Here is an 18,159-nt window from a genome sequence, read left to right on the forward strand (position 1 = left end):
TATCTGTAAGACAAGATATCAATTGTTCTACCTGATCCTTTCCTTACATGTTTTTGGAAAGCTGTCTTTGGACTGCCAGCGCAAAGTTTTTCTTCTCTTACTTTGACAGGTCTTAACCAATGCTTCTCATGGGCCTTTCTCCCAGAACCACTTTTAGTCATTTTGAAATTTAATCTTTGAAATTTCTCTGCTAGTTTTGGAGCTTATAGCTTGATTTTGTTCCCATTTCTTATCTCCATTCAGGCTAGATGATGAAATATTTACTTCCAACTTTAGGATATCCACCGAACGAAGGTTCTTCACCTGAAATACAAACCTGTGGAGTTCAGGCCATGCATTCCCTTCAGCCCAGAAGAACACTGGTTGTACCTCCTCACCTTTCTTTCCTAATACTGCGGGCCTGACTCTGGCCATTTTCTTGGGATGATAATTCAGTTCTGCCTTCACTACTAAGAAGTCTTGATCTGCTTCTGGAGAGTGTTTTGTAAGGTAAAGTCAGAGGGCCTTATAAAATCTTTGAGCTAGCCAACATAAACTGTGGGCTTATGCCTGGATCCAGACATGTTCCAAACTTTACTGACTGTAGCACAAAGCTACAGGTGAAAAGTGTAGTAAAACTCTGAAGTGCTTTTTAGCCTCTTCTCTTATGATTGCAATTGGCAACTGCCCCAGTAAATAGTCAAAGCTATGCAAGACCATAGTATGGGCCAGATTTTCCAAGCCATTGAGATCACTTTGGGCTATTTATGCTGTATGAAGTGAATTTGCAAAGCACTATGACACATAGATTTAAAATTCAGAAAGATGCTGTAGTTTGAGTTCTGTGCGGTTGTGAACAAGATACTTCATTAAATAAACCAGTGGCCTAATCAAGGAGCTCTTGTATCATGTTTTGTTGATTCAAGAGATTTAGATTGGATATTAGGAAAAATTTCTTCACTGAAACGGTTGTCAAGCCTTGGAACTGCCCAGGGAAGTGGTGGAGTCACCGTCCCTGGAGGTATTTAAAAGACGTGTAGATGTGGTGCTTAGGGACATGGTTTAGTGGTGGACTTGGCAGTGCTAGGTTAACGATTGGACTTGATGATCTTAAAGGTCTTTTGCAACCTAAACAATTCTATGATTCTAAGAAATCTAACATATAGAAAAATACCCCTCTCTTTACCTTTGTAGATCTTGTAAATGCATATTCATTATCCCCTTAAATCCATAGCTGGAAGAGAATTAATAGCTAGGATATCACTAAACTGATGCTGTACAGTATGGCAGGGTGAAGAGGTTTAGGGATAAAAAGTAAAAGCTCCTTGTTAGCATTAGAAAAAAGTTGTGATCCTTTACTGCTATCACAGAAGTCATTAGCCTAGCCATTTTTACAAATATTTGTACTTCTTTTCCTCACAGTCATGCCAACTAACACAAGTTATATCACTAGCTTTACTGAGTACTCAACACTTTCTACGCTCCCAGTAATGACTGTGGTAAGAAGTCACACTTCAGGGTGTAAATTAATCACTTGCATTTAGAGACTGAGAGGGAATCAATGAAAAACCTGTAGTACTGCCTACTTTAACAAATTTCTTTCTAATCATGCTTCAGCTCCTTTTGGCTGGTTATAGTGAAAGTTTTCACTTAAAACTTGCAGCCTCTTTTTACCCCAGGCCTTGCCAGGGCCCTGAGTGCATAGCTGGTGGGTGAAGGCACAGATCCGGCCAAGCCCAAGGCCAGCTCCCTGGCTGACAGGGGGCTCGTCAGAGCTCCGCAGTGCTCACCCTGATCCGGACCCACGGCCTGGGCTTTCTGGCTCAGCCTCAGAGCTGCCCCATCACTGTGGACCGGCTGGGTGATCACTGGGCTGTGCCTGACCCTGGTCACTCTCTCCAGGCCTGATCCGCCCCTGACATGCTGCTCAGCATCCCAGCTCCTTCTTGCCGAGGTCAGGGCTCCCGCTGGCCACATTACTGTGCTGGGCTCCCTCACAGCTTACCTGGAGGAGCATCCAGCCCTCGCGGCACCCTGATGGTGCTGGCCTTCTCCTCTGACCCTAAGAGGGTGACAGTGCTCTAGAAAGCCTCCATGTAAGCTTATGGAAGTCAGGAACTACGTTCTAAAAATGGCAAGACTTCTTAAGCAAATGAAGCGCCTGAAAGAGAGGATAAGGGATTAGTTTCTAATAGGCTGGTGTGGGTTTAATCTGAATAAACACCTTTGGTTCACAAAATATTGTGAAGTGCAACAATTACACAGAATGTACCAGTGTTACATAAGGTGAGAAAATAATAGAAATTATAAGGTTAATTATTAATGCACACATGTCAACAATTCTTGAAGTCAGGACGAGTTCAGTTAGTGATATATCTGTAACTACCTCAGCTTTGTTCCTTTTTTCCTGGGAAGCTACAAGAAAAGGTAGTGAACTGTCAGCATTGAAATGGGGCCTTTTTTTGTTTTTGTTTTTGAAAGGTTATTCTTCCATTGAGTCAGTAGACTTCAAATGGTTGAGAAGCACAGTTCTTGCAATACCTCTATGATCTGTTGAAGTTATTACAGTTCCCACGCTAAAGGTGAAGCAGTGAAACACAGAAACCTACCTAAGGCTCCACAGACCCTTGGGTTTATTGGTGCTGTTACGAAATTCAGCCTAGTTTTGGAATAAGGCAGATCCCACTTTTCCCTGAACAGTCAGCCCGTGGCAGGGAGCTGCACGGGCCAGCAGCTCCCTGGGGCTGGGGGCAGCAGGGGCTCCAGGGGCGGCCGGGCAGGGCCTGGAACTCGGGGCCCGGCACTCAGGGCCCGGCCCAGCCCAGCAGCCAGGGTCACTGGGGCAGCCCCAGCGCCAGGCACCTCCCTGGGGACAGGCCCAGAACAGGCCGGGACACGTGCCCGCGGGTGGGCCCGGCTCGGTGGGGCCCGTGGGCAGGCAGGGCAGAGCTCTGAGGAGTGGAGATGAGCCTTGCTGTGGGATCTCTGGGGCAGGGGCTGATGGCCCGGGTGGGCTGACATGGGGTCCTGGGCCCTGGGCAGGGTGGGAGAGAGCCGAGGAGGCTTGGCAGGGACAGTAAGGTCCATCGGTGCCTTTGGGGCCCTGACGCCATGATAAATTAATATATGTTGGTCTTTTAAATGCGATTCAGTTTCCCTTGAGTTGTATGGAATTGACTTAAAGGAATTAAATAGTTTTAAATTGAAGCGCAATAGATCTTTTTTAATCCGAAACTGCTGATAATTCTTTTTCTATCAGATGCTGGCATAATAAAGATCTTTAGTAGGTATTATTCTGAAGGCCTTTTTTAGCACAGACTTTTTTTCCTATTTGCAATATTTCAATTTACATTTCTGGAAGGCATGCTGAAAAGCCCACCATTTAAATATTAACCGTTTAAAAAGTCTTAATTTTTCTGGAACAATTCCCACACGTTGTTTAACTTCAGGTAATGAGAAGACTGTTCTGCAGGATAGTACTTAATAATCCTTTCAGCACACAGAAGCCCACTGCACAGGACTCTGCATTGGTGGAGCTGGGGAAGCAGTGGATGGCTAGCCTTGTTCTGACATTATACATTACACGCTATCTTGTAATTTAATTTACCGGCATTTCTAGAAAACTGTTTTATATCAGCCAAGTTAAATAACCAGATCATGTCTTTGCTCATAGAGGTGCTTTCTGGAATTCAAACCACATCACCAAGAAACAGAGCTTTCTGGGGATGTCTCACACAACGAAATGGAAATAGGATGGAAAGAAAGTCACAGTGAACAATAGCAACCTGGCATGAGCCCAGTGCATGGGGTGAAACTGGACTTCCAGTTCAGCTTCACAGCATGAACTTATCCCATCTTTTTGCCTATCTGTGTAGGCCAGAGAACCCTACACAAATTGTGTTACCTGACAATGTGACAGTGCACTGCTCCGTTGTGGTGACCTGGAATTCAGGTCCTTCTGAGCAAAGCACCAGGAAATTTAATCACTGTAGAGAGATGGATTCCTTCAGAGGGATATTGAGACAGACCAAGCTAGCTTCCCTGGCTGGCCTGAAGAGCTTCACATTAAGGAGGAGGACCACTTGGGCACTTCAAAGTCTAACCATTCGCATTCTAAATCAGGCATCTAGGTTGCCAGCAGGGCAACCAGGGAATGCTACATGATAACCTTCTGTAAATTAGTCACAGCCAGCCCTAAAAAAGGGTGTGTGATTCAGGTGTATCCCAAGGTACAAGGCACCTTCTACCCATTGGATTTCCTAGTGAGGAACCAGGGATTTTAATTCTTCCATTTGTGGTTGAAAGTCGACATTTCAAGTACTGCACAGGGGTTTATTAACTGAGGAGTACCAAGTCCAGAGGTTCTACTTCCTTGTAAAATGCCTTCAAAACAGGTACAGAGAGTAAATAATTGTGTCACCTGCTACAGAATTCTGTGTTTGAAACTTGGAAATTTTAAAAATACCTAGTGGAAAGAATCAACAGCAAGAAAAGCTGAGCTTGTCTGATCTTCTAGCTGCTAAGTTCAAAAGCTGCAGGAGTCTAGCAGTGAATTCAGTGCTTGTAAAGTATTAGAAGGAAGCAGAAGGGAATCTGTCCCTCCCATAAATATGAACAGGAAAAGCAAGTTACCTTCACACTTAAAAGATATTGTGGGTTTTTTTTTTTTCATTCTCAAGCCTTATATGATATAAGATCTTTTCCTAGGGTTATTTTAAAATATGATCTGCTTGAAGGCAATGTGCTCAGTCCCTGGGTGGGAAATATGCTTCATTTAAGTCAACAGCAATCTGTACTGCTGATTAAAAAGCAAGTGCTGATGGGCTTCACAGGGAGTCTCATCCATCTTGCCTTAGCTAAGAAGTTGGTAGAGAAAATGGTGGTGGGAGGCGTGGAAAGATGGTGGACAGTGTTCCATGAAACACTGAACAACAACAGCAACAACAACAAATCATTAATTATCTGTACTTAAAAGTCCTATCGGTGTGGAAAACTGGCTCTGAAAAGAGAATTTCAAACTGTTTGATGATTGCATATCCTGGGAATTCAAATGAACTTTGTCACCACTGCCAGTTTCATAAAAGAATGAAGTCTCCAGCAAGGCACAGATGGTATTTCTGAATGAACAGATGATTATGCCAAGAGAATATTATGCTTGGAAACACATTTTGTTGATATGAGTAAAGCTGTTAGAAGGACAGCTATGGAAAAGAGGACCTAGCTCTTTATGGAACACCTGAATACAATAAGAAATTAGGCAGTGGCTAAAGGTTATTTAGTGCATTCTTCAGTCCTATTTACTGGGAATTAATTGGAAAACTATCCAGAAATCCTGAAGATTAAAATGGTACTATAATTAATGAGAACCACAAGAAGATGTGTGAACAACAACAATTAGATAGTCATCTGTATTTACCTAAACTGAAAAGAGATTATGCACTAGCTATTGGATTTCCAAAAAGCACCAGTGTGGAGAGCTTAGAAGAAGGGCCAAATTCCACATCGATTCTTGAGTATAAATTGATTCCAGTGAAGCAAAAAAATGTTATGCTCATTGATGTTTACAGACTCACAAGACCAGACATATGCCCCTTGTTGTGCTATAAGTTAATGGGTTTACAGTGGTTAAATACATTGACTCAATTAATAGAGTTACTTCTGATTACACCTGTGTCATCCACAGCCAAGGTGGGTTCACCAGCTTCAGTGGAAATGCTTGTGACTGCAAACCAAGGATCTGATTTGATGAGAGGTCAGAAAAGGGGTGCATGATCTTTTGCATTACTGGGTTTGAAAATGTTGACTTCATACTTGATATGACTATTTCTAAGTGAAGGCTGGAAACAACAGATTTGGATTCCGCAACGGGTTTAAATCCAAAGTAGCTCCCTTGAGGTCAATCGGCTCTTTCTGGTGACTTCAGGATGGCTTATGTAAGGGATGAAATGTATCACATTAGATTTTTCTCAGGGGTGAAAGATATTCAGCAGTATATCTTGCACAGCCACATCATAGGTGTCAGCCTCAGCTTTTTCCATACATTTTCTTGAGGATAGAGGGCAAGCCTTAGAGGCAGATGACCCCGGTGAAATAGTACAATCTCTATAGCTTGAAGGAAACTATATGCATCACCAATATGACAGCAAAAATAATACATGTCCCTCAGCATTTATCCTGATGTCAGTGATTAAAATATATGAGGGATTACCTAAGCTATTTAAAAACTACTTGTGTTCAGTTACAAAATTATTTATGAAGTTAGGAATAAAAAAGAGATTTGGATCATGCTGGGGAAAAAAAAGAAAAAGAAAAAAAAGGAAACATATTATTCTAGGTTTTTTATTCAATGTGAGAGAAATGCAAATTTTAGTAAGGGAGCAATTAGAAGGAAGAGATTACAGGAATCCCTTCCTCCCACATGCTCTCCTGTTGCTGTAATTGAGTTTTTTTGTGTTATTAAATGGAATCCATGGGTCAGGTTCTAACTCCATTTTTGTATTGGTGCAAGTTGATTTCAATGCCAATAAAGTCATATTAGTGCAAAGCAGTGAGACATCATCCACAAACCCATTTTGTATTTTGAGATGAATACATTAGCTTCTCAGCAGATGGCTGTGAATTCTTCCAAACAGAGCATGTCTTGGGCTCTCAAGAACCATTTATCAAAAGGAACACTGAATTGTCTTCAGTTCTGCAGCAATCACTCCAGGGGAGCAAGTGCTAAATGGTTTAAAGATAAGAGGCAATCGTACTGCAAGCCATTGTCAGCTCCAAATACAGTGCCCATTGGTCTATGCATCACACCAATTGGAACTTCATGGGCATCTATTACTTGTTGCTTTGTGATGCCAGAGATACATCTCTTTACATATTCCTTTAGAAAATATTCTTCTTTTAGTCCGTGGAGGAAAGAGGGTGTGTAAATTACATTTTGAATATCCAGAATTATTCAGTAGCTCCATTTCTTATGTTACTTCTGTGATTCTGCCATTTTGAACTGAGAAGTGGCCAGTGGAAGTTAAGAAAAAGGACATTTGCATTATGTAAACAAGGAAAATATTTCCTAGCTTTCTAAACAGAACATTTTAATGAAGGATACAGAAACCTATTTGGTAAAAGGTTATTAGAGTTCAGCTAAAGAGATTCTGTATAATATTGGTGAAATAATAGGATTACCATTTGTGGTTTTAGAACACCTTCCATTGAACAATGTCAATGCAATGTACAGACCTAAACTCATGAGGCCTCCCAGCAGTCTGGTGATGTAGACACATTTACCTAGTGGGCTACATTTCTCCTACTCGTGTAGGATGAAGGCACGCAGCGTGTGGGAAGGTGAGTGCTGAAACTCAGGGAACAAATAGTAATATTCTTACTGTAGAGGTTCATGGAGTCAGAACAGGATTTTCTAAGTGGCTGATATAATGCCATATTTTAATTTTTAGAGATCCCATAGCAGACGCAGTATGTGGGGAATGTATAATGAGCCATTAGAAAAATTGAAGCCTGTAAATATCTGGAGGGCACTGGTCATGTTTATTGGCTGTCATTTAGGGAACAGGAGACAGCTGCTATAGTGCAAAGTGAAATGTCAGAATCTTTTAATCAATACACATAGGAGGGGTATGCAAACTCTGGAACAGACAAAAAATGCAACTTCCTTCCCTAATCCTTAGCAATCCCATCTACAGTACTCTGTGACAAATGCATTTCATGTGTATTTGGTGAATACAGCAGACATCATGCCGTAATGTACTACAAGTGTTAATAGTGCAAGTAACAGTTGTAGTTTATTTTTAGTGTGTATAAATGCGTAATTACGCTTTGCCAAGTGTAAATAACTTGGCAAAGATTAGACAAAAATCATCTGAGAATGGCATTACCAGACAAGGGTGTAGATCCATATACTCAGAAATGTGCATTGTTCTACTGGATGGAAATGTCAGGACAGCTGGCATTCAGAGAATGATGGACTGCCCAGTCCTTCCCCGTTTCTTTTTTACCCATGTGCCAGTGCGACTCCATGGCATCAGCTGATTTTGGTGACAACAGTAGAATTAGTGTTGATTTATTTGCGAATAAATAAATGGAAAATCAGATTTTTTGCAATATCAAATAACAGTAGCAATTTCTTTTGTAGGCATACCTTATTGTTTGTATACATAATTTTATATAGATAATTAAGATATACTTTTCTGATTAAAAAAAGAAATCAAATTTTTGTTGACAGAAAATGTTTATCAAGATTTGACTACAATGGTTCCAAAACCTAAAGTATGCATCAAGCTTTCTATAGCTCCCATTGAAAGTAATATGATCGGATGTTCAAATAGCCACCAGAGGAAGCCAATATCCTAAGTAGTTGAAAAATACTGCTACTGCCAAGGACTAATACCCTAATGAAGCAACAGAAACAAGATTAAAGCTGGGCAAAAGGACAATGTTCAACGTTCTTTTCCACACAGAGTTTTATAAGTACAATTGGTTTATGCAGAAAAGCATTTAATGAGTACATGTTTAGCTATTTTAGTAGGGAAATGTACAGAACCTAACACCAGATATTTTCTATATAAAAGCAAAGAAAAACCTATTCATTCATTTTCTGACCACTCCTTTCTCTCCGGTGGTCTGGAGGAAACAGAAGACAAAACTTCTTTGTTTTATACCACCTTGTCAGAGAAATTGTAAGCAAAAAAATCTGATCCTTCATCCAAAGGAATGAAAGTACACAGAACCATCCCATAGAGAAGGAGAAAGAACAAACACAAACTGTGTGTCTTCACTTAGCGAAGAGGAGAGGAATAACAGTTCATATCCTCTAATAAACTTCTTTCCTGTCAAGGATGAAGAAGTTAAAATTTTCTTACTGTGTAGTTTCTGCTCTTGTAGAGTGGAGTATCTGTGAAAATGTACCTCAACACTTATTAGAGTCATACTTTAATTCTTTACCTTCCCCCCAACTCCAAAAAATGGGGCCAGAGGCAAGAGGAGGTTGAAAAGCCCTATCATCAGACCCAGCACTAGTTGCTCCCAGATCCTACTAAGCGTGTGGTACTGATAGATTGCACTGCTCAAAAGAGTGTCAGCAGCCAGGAAGCCTTGTAAGATCAAGGTTTGCTCTATTTGGGAAACTCAGTAAGTCTAATGGATCTGTGTATGTTTGGCTGGAATTGGAGCTGACTAGGATAACACCTGTGAGGTAAGTAAAATAGCAATTAACACATTAGTTCAAATTATATGGGACCCACTCTGATTATTACCTTTTTTTTCCTTTCCTGTTTTCCTATTTGTCTTCTTTCAACCGCACATCAAGAAAATGGATATTGATTTTTTAAATGCTGGTCTCTAAAACCAAACAATATTAAAAAATAATACCTGGTCAAAAGATCTAAAGTAAAATCCTACTTCTTGATTTCTCTTGGAGCAGCAAAGTAGTGTATTAAAATGTTGACTTAAAGCAGAACACCTTCAGAATTCAAATGCAGAGGATACAATTTATATATTTGGAGAGAATGAAGCTGTGACCGGCATTAGAATAAGAGTGTCAGTATCCTTTCCGTAAAGCCAGGAAGATAGTTGATGTATATTGTTGCATAGTGTTTGTTTGCTCAGTTTAAATAGTGACTTAAATATTAATTTGGGATTAGTGATCTACTAGACAGTGGACAGGAGAGCTGGCTTCATTACTTCCCATGCACATGTCCTGAACTTTATCAGCAAGCCCCTTAATGTACCCTAAGCACTGCATTCACTTCTGTGCAAGGAACAGGTTACCGAGGTTCTCAGATAATGCAGTGATTGTGGATTATTTTTATTTCATTGATTTGTCTTTGTGCTTGAGAAGAATGTTTTTTTCTTTTACCATGAACAACATTTTACTTACACTGCATTGTGGAAATATAACAAATACTGCAGGTTATATAAAACTAATGTAAGTGTATGAAGTTGTACCTTCTGCAGACTTATCGAAAAAGAGAAGTTTCATTCTGCACTTAGCTATGCACAAATTTGGAAAACATAGGTAAGATATCCTGCCAGGAATCTTTGTGCAATTTGTTAAGAGATTAATGATCTGAATATTCTGCAAATATTTATGATTAGCAAACTAACATCAACCAAGAAAAGAAATGCTTAAAAATACATACCACTAACATGTAATTCTGATATAAAATTAGGGCTCGTGATTGGAATTAAATGACTAGTTAAAAAGGATGGTTTGCCTAACTTGTCTGCTAGGCCAGGACTTTTGGCATGACAAATAATAAAGCAAAAGCACTGAGACAAAACTAACTGTTAACAGTTTGAGATGTTCATCCTCTATGGAGTATCACGACCTGGTGATTAGGGATGAAAAATTAAAAAAAAAAAGCAACAATTTTAGCAACTTGATGGAAGGAGAGCAATCACCCCCTTTAACATGTCTGGACACAAGATTTATAGTATTGAAACACTACTGTCAGAGTAACATGCTGGAAACATAGGGAAACAATTCTGGAAAGGAACAATACAGTTTAGGTCCTGACCTAAAATGTTCTTTTCATATCTTAGATTTGAACCAGTTGACCCGGTAAAAGAGATTGTGATCTCTTCTGCAGGAGACCCAAAATATAATTACAGAGGCATAACCAAAGTTAATCAGCCACAAAGCATACATCTGTAGGGAGCTGCTCACAGAGTTTTAGATTGTTTACCAAAAACATTCAGTGCAGCTGTGCTGAAACTCTATTACCTGTTAATTTCATCGTTTAAAACTGCATTTCTAAAAGAAGTAGTATGTTCAAATATATTTTGTTTGAAGAGTTGATTTTAGTTGAAAATACAACCTATTAAACTGAGATGGTTTTTAGGTGTTCTGTACCTTACCAGGTTGTGTTAACAGCCACATTACATTCTGCCTGGTATAAACGCTTCAGAGTTGACAGCTTCTTAAGAAAGTGAACTGGAATATTTTTTCTTGTGAATCACCGAATAATTGGTTATGCATTACAAACACGGGGACTTTATTAGTACTCATAAGTTTACTCATGTATGTCCCTGTACAATTTGACTTTCACTTCTGAAATGAGGTATTGGCTGAAACATCTTTTCACTTGCAAGTGCTGTATGTTATGGAAATCACTGCAAGACAATACAACCCACAATGCTGATATTTGCAGTGCTACTTGTCAGAGTAGAGCAGCATCTTAAAGGATCTGCTTCCCAACAAGTCAAAGGAAGGAGCAGCCCTGTAACTGTCACTCTTGCTTTCCCCTTCAGATGTGTCTGTGTTTGGAATTGTCAACTAACGATGAAATAATTTTACTGTGAAGTCACCCCGCTGCAGTATTTCTTCTTGTGTCCAAAACATCTTGATGTTGACACTGACAAAATCACTTTCCATAGTATTTTGTCTGCCTGCAGCAACTCTACTGAATGCAAAAACAGGACAGAGGTTTCTATGAGCGAGTCAGGAATGCCTGGCACTGTCCACAGGTGCAATTCAGTCTTCTGCTTGTGAGGGGAGAGGCAGGGAGGTGGGCAGGGAAGCCCTTCTCTCTGAGTTTTACATTTCTTGGAGCTCATGTGTCAATGTCAGAATTTCTGCTAATACAAGAAACAGCCAGGTAACAAGCAGAAACTATGCACCTCACATGGAAGAATACAGGGTGTTTGGTTTAGGGACAAGCTCCTACTAAAATGCAAATATACCAGTAGATTTCAGGAAGGGCTGGACTGGGCCCTGACAGAGGGGTTGTGTGGTAGTTTGTGGAATAGAGAAGGGAAGAAGTGGAAAGTTTCAGCCTGCTGGGTACATGCGGGCAAAAATAGTTAAGTGGTTCACCTACCATTAAAATGATTGTCCTGTCCCACAGTGTGCAACTGGGGAATCATAAAGCATGCTGGACACATAGCATAATTTCCACAGCTACAAAAAAGATGATGTGTGAAAACATGGATTTTGGGACTTGAGGGATAGAGGTTGCAGAATAGAAGACATGCCTTTGTGCTGATCCTGAGGCTAGTATAACACCGTCAAATATTGAAGAGTAATACAAATCTCCCAGGATTTTGCTTGGTGGAATGTTGTTAATCAACAATAGAATAGATTGCCGTTTTCAAGAAGGAAGCTTGCACTACTTCTCAGAAATACTAGTATCTCAGTTCTGCACAAAACTTTGTAATTAGGGAAAAAACTTTATTTTTCACAGACACAGCTCATGATAGCAAAATTTAGAGCTGCTTATTGCAAAGAGTTCTGCTCATTTACATTCCCTGAAGCCTTTATACTGACTTAGGTACTGGTGAATCAAGCCTTGTAGTGACCTGGGGAAGTAAACTGCCACCAATAAATACAGATCGTTTGTTCTGTCTTCAAGCAAATCTTTCACCACTTTTATTGAATGTTAACAATGAAAGGCTATACGGATCTATGAGCCTGATTCTTTGGTACATTATGCCAATCTAAATTAGGAATAATAGTACTTCAGGAATAATGATAGCAAAACTAAAGTAAATAAAAGAAAGGCTTGCCTCAAACTTAGAAAAGTTAGTAAAGCATAATACAAGGGCAAAAATGGCATTTGAACTTTGAGGCCCTTCTTAAACCAATAACTGAAATAGATCAACCACTGTGGCTGCACTTATTTTTCCCTACAGGACAAAACCCAGATCTTTGGCAGGAGATTATTATCTTATCTTCGTTGCTTTCCTCTTCAATTTGTTAAGGAAACCATTTTATTTTGGCTCAGAATTATCTAATTTTCTTCCTTGGTCAGTATTTGTTACATTGCCGCTGTAGATGAGCAATTTTCATAATGAAAACTGTGATGAACTCAGTGCATTGAAATTAGCTATCTGGGGAAAAATCCTGACAAAACTGCCACATCTGGTAATTCAATGGAGATCACAGACAAAGCAATCTCAAGCCATTGATTGCTGTGTCTGTGATCTCCATTGAATTACCAGATATTTCTTAGAAGAAGTAACTAAAAAGATCAGGCATAGCAGTTCTGTGAACTCATGACAGATCTGTATGGAGGCCTTGTGGCTGGCCCAAGGGCATTCTTAGTAATTAGTCTGATGAGGCTTTTAGCATTCTTAGTGCTGTTATTGAAGATGAGAGGCATTAATCATCAAGCCAGATGACCTCTTCTTGTTAAAGAGGTACAAATGACTAATGCACATTCCCAACCAGAAGAGACAAAGAAAGATGACACAATACCTATCTAAAGACAGAATGGCAAAATTATATTTGGATGTGAAACAGGCCAGAAATATTCAAATACTACCAGCCTGAATTTTTAAAGTAACTTTGAATAATTATTTGACCCCTCCCGATGTCTAACTGCATGATAAGTGAACATGAAAGAAGAACTAGAGGTGAGATCTTGATCTCTTTAAGTCAGCATTTTAACCCAAATGTGTTTCCAGATTTGTGGCGGTGGACTCCGCGCCCTCCCCCTTAGCTATAACCACCAGTGGGGGTTGTGATGGCTGCATCCAGCTTATGCTGGACTTTGGGGATGGATGGCAACACAGTAGCCAAGGGCTGTCTGGAGCAGTGATCCAGATGTCTTGCTGGTATGCAAATATGACTGTAAGTCAATCGTCTTACTCTATAAATAGTGGGCAGCACAGGGCCCTCTGAGCGCTCCTGCACAGCGGGGTACTGCATGCCAGGACCTCCCCTTGAGCAGGGACACCTCTCGGGGTTACTCCTCGACGTTGAGAGATTCCTTGCCGCAACAGATCCTCGGTAAGTGACTAATAGCATGCTAAACTTTGAAATGTTAGATAAGTGATATAAAGGATTGATTGTGCATATATAATCCTTTAGACATAAACTCTTGACCAAGTCTGGGACTAGGACTGGATCCAGCCGCACCTAGGCTCCTCTCTGAGAAGGAGTTTAGAAAGCAAGAGGGTCCTTTCTGAACCTCATGATGCAACGGGAGGGCCTCCCTGACAGTTTTGTCTGACCCTGTCCTCTATGCAGCAAATAATCAAGTGTACCTTGCCATCGAATCTTGTTAAACCACTGTTGCGTTTACCATTGAACCTTGTTAACTCACTGTTTTATATCAATATATTGTTGCTTCTCTCTTACTCCATCTGCAACAAGATTCTAAATAATGATCAGTAGTTATTCACAGTGCTGTTCATCTTTCCTCCAAGAATTGCAAATACTTGCAATCACTGTAAATCAAAGACACAATTTGACTAATGTGAAGCTTGCCACATTGGCTTATGCCATTTATTTGTACTAAAGAAAACAGTGCTGGGAGGAACTGTGAAAGGTCATCCAATCCATCTTTGTACTCCACTGGTCCATTTATTCTAGTACCTTGCCAGTGGTAGTTGCCCAGTCTACCTAAGCCCCAGTTTTACCAGTTTATACTGTTTACATGAACTAACAAAAATGAAAGAAAAAAAAAATCAGCCAATCTTTTCCTTTCAGAACTGTGATTATTTCTACTCCTATCTCTTTATATGATAACTAGCACTTAACTGTATCTTTAACTAAAATCTGTCATTAAGGGAAATTGTGTGGGCAAATGTGCTTATACACTTTATTCCAGCTACAGAAAACAGAGGGTTTCTAGATCAAGGCAGTCAAGAGCCTGCAAGGATGAAGAGAGGCAAAATTAAAGATAAATATTTCATAAACACTTTAAAATGCTGCTTTTTAGTCTGGGCATTATAGGGAGGGTGGGGGGCCTGGTGGTTGGTTGTACCAAGTAGGGAGACTAATTGAACAGAACAACATAATGATTGCAAAAAAACCTGCCTCTAGGGATTTAGATTTTTCACTTCATGCATCCTGTACAACATGTTGCAGTGAGGCTATTAAATCAGAATATACCCTTAAAACAGGACTGAAAAGAAGTGAGTCAGTGCTCTTTGAGGTTTTGTGAACTCCAGCAGCATTGCTGCCTAGACTTAACTAGGTATGATTCAGTTGTCCAGGCATAAGCGTGTACTGTCATTTGAGATGCCTTAGGTATCTCACCTGTCTTCTATCTACATCTTCTGAAGTGTAGTGGTCTGCTGTACCAGATCGACTGTCATTTCTGCCAGCCCCATGCAGATGTCTTGAAAAGCCTACAGCATCTCATATGGTTGTAGACTGAATCCCCCCTACTTTGTTCAGTTGTAGCTATAAACCACAGCTTGTGCTAGAGTAGTGAAAAATGGCCAGAGTGCTCCACTGGAAGTGTTGAGAGAGCACGTTACTTCAGCCCTTTTGCAGGGCAGGAAATACGGAGACATCTCACATTTGCCTTGCGTCTGTCAAGATTTGACGATGTTTTTGGTAGCTGAGGAATCTGATCTCTGTGTTCTTCTATACTGTACAGTAGTTCAGGAAACTTCCCTGAAGTTAACAGTTTGGCAGTCTCCTTGTCGTATCTTCTCTTTCACCTATAGTTGCTCAGTTAGATGGACTCCCAACAGCAGTGTGATAATTTTGTTTCATTACCGTGTGTAAAGTAACTGTGATTCCACAACAGGTTGCCAGCACCTTCCGATATGTTCACCCTTTACTACAGCAGATTTCAGCATCTGACCCTCCCTGTACAGTATGGCTTCTTAGGAACTAAGAAGCCCCACAAGTCTATGGGGCCTGATGAGATCCACCCGAGAGTACTGAAGGAACTGGCAGATGTGCTCACCAAGCCCCTTTCCATCATTTACCAGCAGACCTGGCTAACTGGGGAGCTCCCTGCTGACTGGAGATTAGCTAATGTGACACCCATCTTCAAGAAGGGCCGGAAGGAGGACCCGGGGAACTACAGGCCTGTCAGCCTGACCTCGGTGCCGGGGAAGCTGATGGAGCAGATCATCCTGAGTGCTATCACACGGCATGTAGAGAATAACCAAGGGATCAAGTCCAGCCAGCATGGGTTCAGGAAAGGCAGGTCCTGCTTGACCAACCTGATCTTCTTCTATGACAAGGTGACCCACCTAGTGGATGAGGGAAAGGCTGTGGATGTTGTCTACCTAGACTTCAGTAAAGCCTTTGACACGGTTTCCCACAGCATTCTCCTGGAGAAACTGGTTGCTCATGGCTTGGACGGGTGTACTCTTCGCTGGGGAAAGAACTGGCTGGATGTCCGGGCCCAAAGAGTGGTGGTGAATGGAGTTTACTCCGGTTGGCGGCCGGTCACAAGTGGTGTTCCCCAGGGCTCGGTGTTGGGGCCAGTTCTGTTTAACATCTTTATCAATGATCTGGACGAAGGGATCGAGTGCACTCTCAGCAAGTTTGCAGATGACACCAAGTTGTGTGGGAGTGTTGATGTGCTTGAGGGGAGGAAGGCTCTGCAGAGGGACCTGGACAAGCTGGATCGATGGGCTGAGGTCAATTGTATGAGGTTTAACAAGGCCAAGTGCAAGGTCCTGCACTTGGGCCACAGCAACCCATGCAACGCTACAGGCTTGGGGAAGAGTGGCTGGAAAGCTGCCTGGCAGAGAAGGACCTGGGAGTGTTGGTTGACAGCCGCCTGAAAATGAGCCAGCAGTGTGCCCAGGTGGCCAAGAAAGCCAATGGCATCCTGGCTTGTATCAAAAATAGCGTGGCCAGCAGGACTAGGGAAGTGATTGTGCCCCTGTACTCGGCACTGGTGAGGCCGCACCTCGAATGCTGTGTTCAGTTTTGGGCCCCCCACTACAAGAGAGACATTGAGGTGCTGGAGCGTGTCCAGAGAAGCTGGTGAAGGGTCTGGAGCAGAAGTCTTATGAGGAGTTGCTGAGGGAACTGAGATTGTTTAGCCTGCAGAAAAGGAGGCTGAGGGGAGACTTTCTCGATCTCTGCAACTACCTGAAAGGAGGGTGTAGAGAGGTGGGGGTCAGTCTCTTCTCCCAGGTAACAAGTGATAGGACAAGAGGAAATGGCCTCAAGTTGCACCAGGGGAGGTTTAGACTGGATATTAGGAAATTTTTCTTCACTGAAAGGGTTGTCAAGCCTTGGAACAGGCTGCCCAGGGAAGTGGTTGAGTCGCCATCCCTGGAGGTATTTAAAGGACGTTTGGATGAGGTGCTTAGGGACATGGTGTAGTGGTGGTCTTGGTAGTGTTAGGTTTATGGTTGGACTCGATGATCTTAAAGGTCTTTTCCAACCTATACGATTCTGTGATTCTGTGAACTTTTTTCCACCTATTGAAATAGATTTTGTCTGTAGCCTGAGAAGCTTTGAAGAGAAATGTACTTTAGATGATCCTTGTAATTTTTTTGCTTACCTATATACCTTTTCATAATTGTCAGTGAATAACTGATTAAGGGTCATACAAATATATGTATATCAGGAAAAGTGGTATTCTTCATTGAATCATGAACTATCTTCAGACTACTTTAAATGAAACCGTATAGAAGTATGCATTGGTTCAGACCACTATTGCATGGAAAAGGTCTCTCCAACTCTAGGAATTAGCTTCTTGCCTTTATTCACCTTAAGAGTAAAAAACATGGAGTTTTATTCCTGCATGGGTGTTTTTAAGTTTTTGTCTGCTGTTTTTCTGCCTTATTACCTTTTTTTAAATGCTCTTTCCTTTCCCACTGAAGGAAGATTCTGTTCAAAACCCTCAATATAGGGGTTGTTGAAATCTTTTTCATAACATGATTAGCTCAGTGATAAGAAAGTTAAGAAAATCTTTTAGAATCCTTGTTGACTGGTTAAAGCTCAGAAGTCCTTGTGGCATCTCGAAAAAAATTCTATCTAATAAAATGTATTGAGACAGCAAGAAAAGAAATTAGGTCTCAAGTGATGCCTTGTATGGATTGAAGGAAATAATAGATAACCCTACCCTTTACTGAACCCATTTTCATTTGGATTAGAGTTTGCCTTGCTCACCATTCTGGCTGATAAACTCAGAAGTATTGAGCTACTGTTTAAAACACCATTAAAAGATGAGAATCATAGAATCATAGAATATCTCGAATTGGAAGAGACCCATGAGGATCATTGAGTCCAACGCCCTGCTCCTCGCAGGACTACCCAAAATTAAACCATATGGCTAAGAGCATCATCCAGATGCTCCTTGAACTCTGCAGGCTTGGTGCTGTGACCAGTTCCCTGGGGAGCCTGTTGCAGTGACCGACCACCCTCTCAGTGAAGAACCTTTTCCTAACGCCCTGTCTGAACTTGCCCTGACGCAGCTTCATTCCATTTCCTCGTGTCCTATCGCTGGTCACCAGAGAGAGGAGATC

General features: G+C 41.2%; 1 protein-coding gene across 6 annotated transcripts in view; it reads left to right on the top strand.

Moving 5' to 3' along the window:
* The first annotated feature begins 13,616 nt into the window (after nucleotides 1-13,616).
* The window catches only part of OXR1 (oxidation resistance 1), a 442,087-nt gene continuing 437,544 nt past the window's right edge, over nucleotides 13,617-18,159 (top strand). For 4 of the 6 annotated variants that reach the window (XM_075495115.1, XM_075495119.1, XM_075495114.1 and 1 more), the window contains exon 1: nucleotides 13,617-13,714. In XM_075495115.1, the coding sequence (XP_075351230.1) occupies nucleotides 13,632-13,714 (83 nt within the window). In that variant the 5' untranslated portion in view covers nucleotides 13,617-13,631. The remainder of the gene's footprint in view (nucleotides 13,715-18,159) is intronic. The other 2 variants (XM_075495117.1, XM_075495124.1) reach the window with 2 other exon arrangements.

Source organism: Mycteria americana, chromosome 2 (assembly GCF_035582795.1).
Source record: "Mycteria americana isolate JAX WOST 10 ecotype Jacksonville Zoo and Gardens chromosome 2, USCA_MyAme_1.0, whole genome shotgun sequence".
Lineage (NCBI taxonomy): Eukaryota > Metazoa > Chordata > Aves > Ciconiiformes > Ciconiidae > Mycteria > Mycteria americana.